Genomic DNA, 11,689 nt, shown 5'->3' on the forward strand with positions numbered 1-11,689 from the left:
ATTTTACTTTAAGTTCCGGGATGCATGTGTAGAACATGCAGGTTTGTTACATATGGATACGTGTGCCATTGTGGTTTGCTGCACCTATTGACCTGTCCTCTTAAGTTCCCTCCCCTCACCCTCCACCCCACAACAGGCCCTGGAGTGTGTTGTTCCCCGCCCTGTGTCCACGTGTTCTCATTGTTCAACTCCCACTTAGATGTGAGAACATGTGGTGTTTTTTTTTTTCTGTTCCTGTGTTAGTTTGCGGAGGATGATGGCTTGCATGCTAGTATATTTAATGTGTACGAGTTAGTTGCATTCAATTCTAATTATTAAGGAGAGTATAGTGTAATAATAATGATAGCAACAGCTTGCATTTATTGTGTACTCCCTATGTTCTAAACATTTTATATGTGTTAGCTCATTAAACCTCAGGGCAACCCTATGAAGCAGGTTTTATTACTGTTAATACCTTTAACAAGAAAGCCCAGAGAATTTAAATACATTGCCTGAGGTCATACAACCTATAGGGGTGAAGCCTGGATTCACCCCCAGAACAGTAGTCAAGTTCTGAGCCAGTGCGTTTCAACACTGTGCTATACTGCCTCTTGACCAGATGTTTCAGAGACTGTAGGAACCTTTGAAAACACCAGTACTAGATGATACCTATTTTTAACGTGGAGCCCCTTTCTCTCAAATGAAACATGATACAGAAGCTAACATGTAGAACAGGTTAAAAGGTGTTCTAACAAAGTAGAGACGAGGTAGCTTTAGCCCAACTCTTTCCTTATCATCCTCCTAGCTGCCTCTAAAGGAGCTCTGTGGAACTCAAGGGCTCACAGATCAAAGTTTGCAAAATATTCATAATGTAGTCTTCCTGTATTACAGATTAGAAAATGGACTCAGGTGATCGAGTGACTCTCTCAAAGTTTGTTAATTTCTTCCCCTTTATGATATTGAATAGAGAACAATCAAAATAATGATGAAAGAGCTTTGTTTTTCCTTTGGTTCACCCAGTGAACTCTGTACCTTTTTTTATATGCTATGGGATTACAAGACTGTAAGTCATATTTGCTGCCTTCAAATTTTGTCTAATTGAGAATGTTACGCACAAATTAAACAGCCAGCGCTAAGTACAGTCCTTTTGTTTGTTTGTTTGTTTTTAGACAAGGTCTCACTCTGTCACCCAGGCTGGAGTGCAGTGGCACGATCTGGGCCCACTGCAACCTCTGCCTCCCAGGTTCAAGCAATTCTCCAGGTCAGCCTCCTTAGTAGCTGGGACTACAGGCGTGCAGCACGACGACTGGCTAATTTTTGTTATTTTTTTTAGAGATGGGGTTTTGTCATGTTACTCAGCCTGGTCTCGAACTCCTGAACTTAAACCATCCCCTCCCAAAGTGCTGGGATTACAGGCATGAGCCACCGTGCCCAACCAAGTACAGTACTTAGATGCTGAACCACTTTGTGGTTCATAGAGGAAATCAGCAAATACACGGGTAAAGTTTCAGCCAAGTACAGGGAAGGTTTCATCAAGGAGCAAGGCCACTGGGCTTTGATGGATGGGTGGGATTTGCTAGAGGGGAAGAGAGTAGAGGGCATATCTGTCACAGGGAATAACTTAAATAAAGGCACAGAGTGGAAATGAGACTGGCTATTCATGGGACAGTGAGGAGACTGGCCTGGCACAAACAAGAAATATTTGTGGAGGGAAAGTAGGTGATTATAGTTGAATATGCTGGGAAGATGTAACCTAAGCAGCTATGAAGAATCTTTAAAAGCAGACAGAAAAAAAATAGATTAGATGAGGGAGGAATTAGGGAGCCATTAAAGACTCCCAAATAAGGGAATGACCTAATGAATACTGTTTGAGAAAGAACATTTCAGATTGGGTTCAGTGGCTCATGCCTGTAGTAATGCCAGCACTTCGAGAGGTCGAGGTGGGAAGATAACTTGAGGCCAGGAGTTTGACACTAACCTAGACAACATAGTGAGACCCAGTCTCTGCAAAAAAAAATTTCTAAATATTAGCCAGGCATGGTGGCATACACCTGTAGGCCCAGCTATTCCAGAGAGTAAAACAGAAGGATCCTTCAAGCCCAGGAGTTTGAAGTTACAGTAAGCTCTGATCACACCACTACACTCCAGCCTGGGCCTCAGAGACCTTATTTCAAAAAAGAAAAAAAAAAAAAAGAAGAAGCTTTGCAGTGGTGTAAGAAAGGATAAATTAGAAGGGAAAGAAACTCAAGTTATGAAAATCCTATTAACAATTTCAGTTGTATATAATAATTGTTATGCTAATGGAAAAATAATCACTATCATTAAATAACATTATTTTAATTCTTAAAAGGTCCGAGTGAAGCTGAAGAATTCCAGCTTGAGGTGAGTGGGCTACTAGGGGAGATGAACTGCCCGTATCTTTCACTGACATCTGGGGATGTGACCAAGCGCCTTCTCATTCAGAAGAACTGCCTCCTCTTGCTCAGTAAGTTCATGGCTACTAGAATATAGCTATTATTTTCTGTTTATGTTTTCCATGACTAGTAAACTGACCATGTTTTTTTGTTTGTTTGTTTCATTATGGATATAATTCAAAATTCATTTTAAAAGAAAACTTCCTTAAATGTCCAATTTAGGAGCTGAGGGTAGACGTGTGCACTGGTAGCATTATTTTCGTAACTGATACTCTTTCAGTATTTCAGCCTCAGGCTGTTGTGCTTCTCCTAATGTGATCACTGGCAGTGTTGGAGTGACGCTTAAGTGTATGATCTTTACACTTGCATTTTAGACTAGAAGCACATTTTTAAGTATACTAGGAAGATAGTATGGAAATAATGGAGATTTTGTTTAAAAATTGATTTCTTTGAGGAGAGTAAGCATTTATAATAGTAGATACGGTTAATGGTTAATGTAAAGTATTTTGTCCTGTTGCTATTTCTTTGTGGTTGGATAATTGGGGATTTTGGTTTTGTTTGTAAATATTCTGGAATAATACTTGGATTGTTCTGGTACTTACTGGTCATTCTGGGAAATACATTTTTATGCAAAGTTCTTTCCTTCCATGTGTTTTACATACTTACTACTGTTTTGTCTCTTCACACTGAAAAACAGTAAGTAGATTCACAAATTTTATTGCCTTCTATAAACTTTCCAATAAATACAACCTATAGTCTTAACTCAGAATTTATGTAGCATTCTGAAGCACATTTACATTAAGCTTTGGTTGACTGGCTATTGTAGTTCTCATTAGGACAGATAATTCAGAGGATTTAAAAATTATTTGTCTTTACAACTCTATTATGGTGTCTCAAAAAATGATACAACTTCAGTTTTTAAGGTTCAGTTAAAAAAAAAAGTGTTCATAGCCATTATACTTAGGCACTAAGTTATTCCAGAATCACTTTTGTAACTTCCCCTTTGTCTGTCAAATGATTGTTACTGTGGGAATGTGCACGTAAGGTTAGGTGTTGCTTTGATACTGATATTGGTGCTGGTAGTTCTTACATATTCATTTAATATTCTTCATATGGTATGATTTCTGTAACTGATTCAATAGCAGTATACTCAGCTGATTCTTCCGTTATAGCATTGCTTGTCCTGACCAATATTTGGCACTTAGAATATGTTATCGACATAGGAAGATAATAGCTGTGTGGAATGCTTCCTAATGACCCTGAATAGCTAATTCTTCCAAAACGCTCAGAGTTTGGCCTTGGTAGCTCTGATACTTACACAAACCACTTTGAATGTAAGTATAAAATGCCTTTCACACTTTTCTGTTTCTTAAGCAGACTTCAGTGAACATTATTTTGGACTCTGGGTCATAATTCTAGACTTTATTTTAATGTGCTATCATCACCTCAAAAGCTTTTCAAGAATATACAACTATTTGGTCTTCAATTAAATGACTAAATCATCTAGCGGTCACTCACTTTTTATATTCTTCCTACATATATATACACACTGTTTCCCTCTTTATCTTTGCTTCTGCCGATTCTCCCTTTCTAAAATATTCTCAGTTTGTAACCTGTCTTTATTCTAGCATTTACCTACATGTACTCATTTTCTACTTGGTCTGTGTAAATATTTCTCATCTTTCGAAGTACCAGTTGTCACATCTGGAGGCTATAATTTTACTTTTCCAGCACCCTTACCTCACTGATTCGAATCTTTTATTACATTGTATTTTAGGGGGGAAAACAAACCAGCCTCATTAGAATTGTTGGTAAAATAGAATAGCCTTTGAGTGAGTGGCTGGCTATTGTAGTTCTCATTAGGACAGATAATTCAGAGGATTTAAAAATTATTTGTCTTTACAACTCTATTATGGTTTCTAAAAAAAATGATACAACTTCAGTTTTTCATGTATTAGATTAAGGACTCTGGCTCTTTATTGGCCTTTTATGGTTCTCAGAGTGTTACCCTTATGTAAATTAAGTAAGATATCTGAGTTCCTAGTAGATGAAGAACTATTCATCTTTTATTTTTGCATATATTCTTTATTCCTAACTAGATTGTTGGAAGAGATCATCTTTTTGATGTTTTAAAAAATTTTATCTTCAGTGCGTTTCCCAGTGCTTTGAACACATCGATTACGATTAAAGTTTTTTCACGGTAATTATATTGGTAACCTAATTTTGTGAATACCTGAACTATGTTATCCCAAATTTACAGAACCAATGTATTAAATCATGTAGTATGTGATTTTCTAGAACAAGAGTTGGCAAACTTTTTCTAAAAGGGCCAGATAGTAAATATTTTTGGCTTTGTGGCCCTAAGTTCTCTGTCACAACTACATACCTTTGCTGTTACAGCGTGAAAGCAGCCATAGACAATATATAAATGAGTGAGTGTGGCAGTGTTCTAATAAAGCCTTATGTACAAAAACAGTGGTTATTGTCCTAACAGTGGGGTTTTACTGTTTTGACGTTTTAACTCATAAATACAGTTTGCTGTATGGAACACGTTAAGATTTTACAGTGTCAAATCCATTTAGAATGACCTTTCCAGAAACTTAGATGTATTTATTGTTTTAGAACAGGAGTTGGCAGCCTTTCAGAAATGATTTGCTAAAATTATGGACTGTATCCTTCTAGTATTACATTTTGGGTATAGGAAATTTGATACACAAGTTGACTTTTTTCTGCTTCTAGTAGGACCTGAGAGCCTTGAAAATATCTTTTTCCAAAACTGGTTTTGTTATAATGTCAGAAGAATCTCACTTTGTCACATAACCGGAAATCCTAAGATTCAAATGATTCTTAATCATCTTTTATAAAAATTGAAATGTCCTTGGGAATGTTAAAGGAATGGGATTGAATATTTATACCTTCAACTGAATTACCTGAAGCAGATTGCAGCCCTCATTATACCAGGCTGAAATCAGCACACAAGGGGATGATACTGACACAAAGAGAACTATGCCAAGAAGTGCTTTGAAAGTTTTATTGTTGTTTTGAAGGCAGTGGGGTGAGGAAGGTAGGGGAAAGGGAGTCCTGAGAAGAATGTAGATGAAAGAGGGATCTCTTTGAGCAGCCAGAGGGCGACATAAGAATTGGAGACCATGGGAAAGGAACTCTGGGGTGCCTTCCTGCTTCTCCTGTAAGTTAAGCTTTGACTTCTTATTCACTGTTGTTTCACACCTCTTCTGGACAGGCTATCTAATTATTGGGAGACAAGAGAGCAAGGTAGTTTTATCACTGATGCTCACAAGTAGTGAGAAGTAAGAAAAAAAAAAAAAGAGTCATTAAAAAGTCATCACTTGCCACCTTTTGCAAAATTTTTAACAGATGCCAACCCCTGTTCTGGAGGTTCCTTAATACCAGAATTCAAGAATCCAAATTTTTAGATGTTACTTACCTCGATCCTTCAGTTTCAAAGGAGAATCGCTTATTTTAAAATTAACCTTTAAACATTACATATCGCTTAAATACCTGAATTACATAACCAGTTTATATCTTATTTCATTTGCAGGTGAAAGTGGTTTTTCTTTCTTGTTTTTATCCATTCTTGCAGCTTTAACAGTTACATATCATTAGGTCTATATAGTTGTGACTCCAGACTTATGACTATAACTATAGCTGTATCTCATTCTGAAATCTTATTTTGTTTACTTCAGCATACCTCATCTCAGAACTAGAAGCTGCCAGAATGCTCTGTGTGAATGCTCCTCCAAAAAAAGCTCAAGAAGGAGGCGGTAGTGAGGTCTTTCAAGAGTTGAAAGGCATATGTATTGCTCTAGGAATGTCCAAACCTCCAGCCAATATAACTATGTTCCAATTCTTCAGCGGGATTGAAAAAAAAGTAAGACCTTTAGTACCAAACTGTAGTGTATTAAAGGCATAGTCCTACATTTGTTTGAAATGAAGCAATTAATTTAATTTCTCTTAATGGGAACCGAATGTGCATATATTATTAAGTAATGTTACGAAATGAATTTTGGGTTTTAAATCCTAGATGCCTTAAAGATAAATTAGTATGTTAGTGTTTTCCTAAAAACATGTTAGCATGTTTCTTTTTCAAAAAGGAAACTTTACACTGGTTTGTAAGCTAGATATAATGTAAAAAGGATTAAGATTTCAGTCCTTTTAAAAATTATTTTATCATTGAACTTTGATACAGTCAATTTAAAGTCTTTATCATTAAATGTTACCACCCTCCTCCCCATTGACTGGACAGAAAAGGATGTTAATATTTTTGTTTTTTAATCCAGTCACTTCTAACCTCATGCTTCAATTGACAAAATAGATTTGTTGACTGCTAACATAATCTAGTATGTGAAAGGAAATTAGAATTATTTTTATACCACACATTATCAGTTAAGATTTTCTATATAATTAATTAGAAACAAGCTATTTTAACAAAAAATGAGTGGAAAAAGAATGGTATTTGTTATAGCAGAGTTATTCCCTGTATGTTTATCTGCTGGACTCTTAAGAATTGGTACATTTGCATTGTGGGGTAGACCAGCACCATGATGCACAAATTTGGCTGAACTCTGCAGGGGAGCAGCAGTGTATCCATAGTCCATATTTTCCTGTGTGTTCATTCATCCATTCAGCAAATGTCCATTGAGTGCCTACTGTTGTCAGGCACTGTTCTAGGTGCAATGAAGGACTTCTGTAGGCGTGAGGAGTGGGACCAGTGAGTGTCTTTATCTTGTGGGTCTTTTACATTTGCATTTCAAAACATCCTCCACCTTTGCCTCTGTCAGGAATCTTCTTTTGATGGCAAGATATGATGGGAATTGGGAAGATGAGGATGTTTTACTTTTAGAGTTTTTATTCATTTATTTATGTTTTTGTGTCAGTTAAAGGAAACATTAGCAAAAGTTCCACCTAATCATGTGGGAAAGCCTTTACTGAGGAAGCCAATGGGACCAGCCCACTGGGTGAGTAGTAATCATCTTGAGTAAACTTTGTAATGAACTATAGAGTTTATGATTTTCATGTCAACACTTATATTTCATGTCAACATAACATAGAAAATTATGTTTTCTAATACATAGTTTTCTAGTTGAATACCCTTAGAATCATTTTGTGAATCTGAGGATTTCTGCAGAATAATTTTGTGTAAGATTAGAAGCACTTTTCTTATAATTTGTAAATATTTCACACAGCTGATAAAAGTAAACTGAAATTGAGTGTGATGCATGTTTCTCATCACCAGATGGATTGCCTTCAAGCCAAAAACTTTATTGGGCTGAATTTCACACAGTAAATTATGGGAAAGATAAATAAGAGTTGTGTATTTCACATATTCTTCATTATGTTTTGAGAATCAGCTTTTTGTCACCTATCATTTCATTAATTGTTAGTATATTATATGGAAGAATAACTTTTGACTGTTAAATTCCAGGATCTCAGTTATGAATGACCCAGACGTAGTTTTTGCCCTTTTGGGACAGAGGATCAAGCAGATTTAAATTCTAACAAGTTTTTAAAATTTTGCTTCAGGAAAAGATAGAAGCAATTAACCAAGCCATAGCCAATGAATATGAAGTCCGGAGAAAGCTGCTAATAAAACGTTTGGATGTCACTGTACAGTCCTTTGGCTGGTCTGACAGAGCTAAGGTACACATTAAATAATTTAAAAGAGCAGACTATTTATAGACTTGATCCCTGAACATCTAAACAATTTAGATACTTGGCAACTATGGGAGAAATACATAGAAGACACACATAGGGATTTTTCCTTAGTGAGTTATTGAGTAGTGACTCAACTATTCAGCAATAATGAAAACATTTTTCAATTTTCTGTTTTTTAACAAATCTGAATTTTACAGTTTTTATTGGAGAGAGTTCTTATTGTGAGAGAAATAGAGTTATTCTGAAAATTACTCAAAAAAAATTGATTTCAAATTACTTGTTTACTTTAAACTAACAATTTAATTTGCTAATAGAAGTTAGAAATATTGGATTTAGTATGATTTATAGAGAATTGGAGAATTTGGTAAGACTTAAGTTTTTTTTTCAGCTAAATGAGACAATCCAGGTAAAGACCTTGGTCATTCAGCAGATATTTATTACCTCACAGAAACCAAAGATAGGAAAATTAAAAAGCAAAATTGTTGAAATAACTTTACATTCTTATATTTAAATAGAGAATATGAATATGTTTAATCTGAGACCAATGATGGGGGAACCTTTTTATCATGTTGGCCTTAAAACCCTAAAGGGAAGCGCTCCCACTATACCCCTGCCCCCACTGTCCCTGTCACTCCTTGTTGTGTCAACAAGTCTGGCAGCTGTACTTTTAAGGTAGTTCTTGACTACGTAGGAGCAATAGTGAGTATATAACTTTTCCTACCATCTGGAACCTAGTAAATATCATTATCAGATATTTTGGAGACTTTTAACTTATTTAATATGTGTTTCTTAACGTCATTTTGAAAATTGATATTTCTCTTTGAACACTTTTCTTTCAACAGAGCCAGACAGAAAAATTGGCCAAGGTTTACCAGCCGAAACGTTCGGTCTTATCCCCTAAAAGTACTATTTCTGTTGCCCATCTTTTGGCTGCAAGGCAGGACTTGTCAAAGATTTTAAGGACAAGCAGCGGCTCTATAAGAGAAAAAACTGCCTGTGCCATCAATAAGGTGATTAGAGTACCTTTAATTTTTTCCAAATGCATTTATTTCTGTTCGTAAAATAAAAGTTTAAAATATCTTTCCTATTCTGTAGGTGTTGATGGGCAGGGTGCCTGACAGAGGTGGTAGACCCAATGAAATCGAACCTCCACCCCCAGAGATGCCACCATGGCAGAAGAGGCAAGATGGCCCCCAGCAGCAAACAGGAGGCCGAGGAGGAGGGAGAGGTGGCTATGAACATTCCTCATACGGAGGACGAGGAGGTCATGAACAAGGAGGCGGGAGAGGTGGACGTGGTGGCTATGACCATGGTGGCCGAGGGGGAGGAAGAGGAAATAAGCATCAAGGAGGCTGGACAGATGGAGGGAGTGGAGGAGGAGGTGGCTACCAAGATGGTGGTTATCGAGATTCAGGTTTCCAGCCAGGTGGCTATCATGGTGGCCACAGTGGTGGCTACCAAAGCGGAGGTTATGGTGGCTTCCAAACATCTTCATATACAGGAAGTGGATACCAGGGTGGTGGCTACCAGCAGGACAATAGATACCAAGATGGTGGGCACCATGGTGATCGTGGTGGTGGTCGTGGAGGGCGAGGGGGTCATGGAGGGCGAGGTGGTCGTGCAGGCCAGGGAGGAGGCTGGGGAGGAAGAGGGAGCCAGAATTATCACCAAGGGGGTCAATTTGAACAGCATTTCCAGCATGGAGGTTATCAGTATAATCATTCTGGATTTGGGCAGGGAAGACATTATACTAGTTGAGGCTACCGAACCTTACATTTTGCTAGAGCTCAAGTAATAGAAACTTAGTTTCAGAATCCTGAATTCAGCACCTATTTTGAATTAATGTGAGACCACAGGTGGCAGGCAGATTCCTGCTTGGCATAAGCATTTGTAGGTCTTCATTCAATTCTGTTGAATTTTTTTATTGGACTTACATAATGCTGTTTATTTGAGAAACGCATAACATCTCTCCTTTCTATGAAAAATTTTTTAAAAGGTGATTAAAATTGCCTTTAATTGACCAGTAGACTAATTCCGCAGTCAGAACATGCATACTTTTTTGAAGCAATTACTTGAATAAGTAGTTTTCATGTTTTCAATATGCAGTTTTGAAAATGAGGATTCACCTAGACTTTTTTAGATTTACTACTAGGAAACCTTCCTCATATGAATAACCATTTATATGTGTTTTGCTTAAAGTATTCCAATGCCTATTTTCCAAGCACAGTTCTGCCCCGGTTGACTTTTATGCCACGTGTGCTTCGTGATAGAACTTTTAGGTCAGTTCCTATTAAATGAGCTCTTCTGCAGATAGCACATTCAGTAGCCTCATTTTGTTGATGGAATACTGTATCATATGCTCAAATCTGAAAACCTTGAACACGGCCAAAATCCATAAAGATTATAAAAGCAAACTAAGTTGTGAACCTATAGTACATGTAGGCATTTAGTTAAGTATAGCAATTCAAACTGACCTGCATCCATCCAAAACAAATTCCTCCTTCAACCTTATTTTTACTTGAAATTTGCTAGAAGAAATAGCAAACCGAAATTTGTTTTATGCATGAGTTAATACCACTGGCTCAGCAAATACAAGTTAGTTTGCTTTAGGCAGGAGACTTTTTTTGTAATGGAAGAAATGCACTACAAAGTTAAGACAGATTTTTTGCTAAGTGCAGGAGGCCCTTTATTATTGCTGCAGAAAACAAAAGCCTGGCTGAGTTGATGTTTTACATTCTCCCTTACTGAAATCTACATGACATGATGCTTCTTGCTGGGTTTTTGTACATGTAAACATTGTCAAGCTGTGAAAGAAAATGGCTGGAGGTGTGCTTTGTGTGAAAGGTGAGCAATAAAGTTATCTGTTAAGTTCTCTCTTTGGTTTGAGTTTTATTTTAGCTACTGAATTGTTCTGGACTCTTGCGTCAAGCTAATGAGCTAAGGCTTTTGTTCCCAAAGATTCTTGAGTATTTCCTTAAAACCTAATTGTAGTGAAAGGTAATTCTTATCCTAAAACCTTAAATAAATGGAAAATGGCTCTTTCCAGGTTTTCGTTTTATAATAATAAGCTACTCATCTCTGGCCACTGGGTGTAGCTGTTGCTACACATACTAGGCAAAAATGTCTCTAAGTTTTTAGGGGTTTTTTTGTTATTTGCTTCTCCATTCTTCCTAAGATTTGGGGGACTTTTTTTTTAAAAAAAGGAAGTAACTGAAAATATAAACATGTTTGTTAAAAGAGAAATTGTATTTTCTTTCTACTACTAAATTGGGCTTTTTTAAAGAATCAACTCATGCCATTTAAAATAATCTACTTGCTACTGAGATAATAAGCACATTCTTCTGATAACTAAAACCATCTTTGAAAACCCACATTGATCCTTTTAACTTTGCCTGTTTATTTTTCAGCTAACATTTAAATAATTTTAAAAAGTTCAAATTTGAAGACTTTCAAGTATTTTATCATTAAATTAAGGTTTTAAGTTGTCTCGAATGTTGTGTTGGTTTCTTTAAACTGTTAAATAATTATGTTTATATAGGATTTCCTATTAAAATTGTCAAGGTTTCATACTTTAAATGTATCATATCTTAGGATGTATTTATATTTATTATTTGCTTTGATCT

General features: G+C 36.4%; 1 protein-coding gene across 2 annotated transcripts in view; it reads left to right on the plus strand.

Annotated features, from left to right (window-relative positions):
- FAM98A (family with sequence similarity 98, member A) overlaps positions 1 to 10,940 on the plus strand; it is a 15,580-nt gene extending 4,640 nt beyond the window's left edge. The window contains exons 3-8 of one of the 2 annotated variants that reach the window (XM_011935986.1): positions 2,330 to 2,464; positions 6,098 to 6,282; positions 7,289 to 7,369; positions 7,935 to 8,051; positions 8,909 to 9,076; positions 9,162 to 10,940. In XM_011935986.1, the coding sequence (XP_011791376.1) occupies positions 2,330 to 2,464; positions 6,098 to 6,282; positions 7,289 to 7,369; positions 7,935 to 8,051; positions 8,909 to 9,076; positions 9,162 to 9,824 (1,349 nt within the window). In that variant the 3' untranslated portion in view covers positions 9,825 to 10,940. The remainder of the gene's footprint in view (positions 1 to 2,329; positions 2,465 to 6,097; positions 6,283 to 7,288; positions 7,370 to 7,934; positions 8,052 to 8,908; positions 9,077 to 9,161) is intronic. The other variant, XM_011935987.1, reaches the window with a different exon arrangement.
- Positions 10,941 to 11,689: the final 749 nt, after the last annotated feature.

The sequence above is a fragment of the Colobus angolensis genome, unplaced genomic scaffold, assembly GCF_000951035.1.
Source record: "Colobus angolensis palliatus isolate OR3802 unplaced genomic scaffold, Cang.pa_1.0 Scaffold15, whole genome shotgun sequence".
Lineage (NCBI taxonomy): Eukaryota > Metazoa > Chordata > Mammalia > Primates > Cercopithecidae > Colobus > Colobus angolensis.